The 1,319-nt window shown below is 59.7% G+C and overlaps 1 protein-coding gene across 1 annotated transcript; it reads left to right on the forward strand.

Moving 5' to 3' along the window:
* On the forward strand, positions 1-948 carry F4807DRAFT_452888 (1,3,6,8-Tetrahydroxynaphthalene reductase in complex with Nadph and Pyroquilon; the record flags this gene model as incomplete). The annotated part of the gene is made up of 2 exons (XM_048000388.1): positions 1-799; positions 914-948. The coding sequence occupies 2 exons, from the start codon at positions 1-3 to the stop codon at positions 946-948; spliced, it is 834 nt and encodes a 277-aa protein (XP_047851794.1).
* Between the last annotated feature and the right edge of the window lie 371 nt (positions 949-1,319).

Raw genomic sequence — 1,319 nt, forward strand, 5'->3', positions numbered from 1 at the left:
ATGGCGCCATCTGCAACCGACTCGTACGCGGCCGCCGAGCCAATGAGCAACCAGGTCAAGCCACTGGCGGGCAAGGTTGCCCTGATCACCGGTGCCGGCCGCGGCATCGGCAGGGGCATCGCGCTCGAGCTAGGTAAGCGTGGCGCCTCAGTCGTCGTCAACTACGGGCGGAGCTCGGGCTCGGCAGACGCTGTCGTCAGCGAGCTCTCCAAGCTAGGCTCCAAGGCCGTCGCCATCCAGGCGGACATCTCGAAGCCGGCCGAGGTGGCGGGCCTGTTCGACAAGGCCGTCGCCCACTTCGGCCACATCGACTACGTCGTCTCCAACTCGGGCATGGAGGTCTGGTGCGAGGAGACCGAGGTGACGCCCGAGCTGTTCGACCAGGTCTTCAACCTCAACTGCCGCGGCCAGTTCTTCGTCGCGCAGCAGGGGCTCAAGCACTGCCGCGAGGGCGGGCGCATCATCCTGACGTCGTCCATCGCCGCCCAGATGGCCGGCATCCCGAACCACGCGCTGTACGCCGGGTCCAAGGCCGCCGTCGAGGGCTTCACCCGCGCCTTCGCCGTCGACTGCGGCAGGAAGCGCGTCACCTGCAACGCCATCGCCCCCGGCGGCATCCAGACCGACATGTTCGACGAGAACAGCTGGCACTACGTCCCCGGCGGCCACAAGGGCATGGACATCAACACCATCAAGGACGGCCTCCGCAAGATGTGCCCGCTCGACCGGGTCGGCGTGCCTGCCGATATCGGTAAGGCTGTCTTCTGCCTCATCAGCGACGAGGGAGAGTGGATCAACGGTTAGTTTCATCTTGTCTTGCAATTCGCTTTTTTTCCTAATCTTCCTTCCCGTCTCCGGGGAGGGGGAGGAAGTAGGAGAAGTTATTACATACTGACTCTTTGATCTACTGCAGGCCAAGTCATCCGTGCTTCGGGCGGTGGCGTGTAATCTGCGCGACCGGCCCCCCTTTTTATTTCGTCTGAAGCTTGAGTGGCTTTTCTTTTGGGGCCATGGCATGCAGCTAGGTAAGGAACGCGCGGAGCCATGTAAGATTTTGCTGGGCACGACGTTGGGCTTTTGGTCAGTGGTTATTGTCATACTTAAGTGGCGAAAAAAAAGGAAGAACAGAAGAAAAAAGTTCAACACGCGTCGGGAATAGCCGTGATCGTGGGTTGGGGATAAGGGGTGTATGAAGGAAATGAAGCTCTGTTACGGGGTTTAAAGCATCGATGTAGCGAGAGAATGAGTTGTTCCGTGTAGCTCCGTCCGGTTCGGGCGGGGCAAGATTAGAGATTAAGAATGATCCATATCAAATTCGC

The sequence above is a fragment of the Annulohypoxylon truncatum genome (assembly GCF_022578515.1).
Source record: "Annulohypoxylon truncatum strain CBS 140777 unplaced genomic scaffold F4807scaffold_28, whole genome shotgun sequence".
Classification (NCBI taxonomy): domain Eukaryota; kingdom Fungi; phylum Ascomycota; class Sordariomycetes; order Xylariales; family Hypoxylaceae; genus Annulohypoxylon; species Annulohypoxylon truncatum.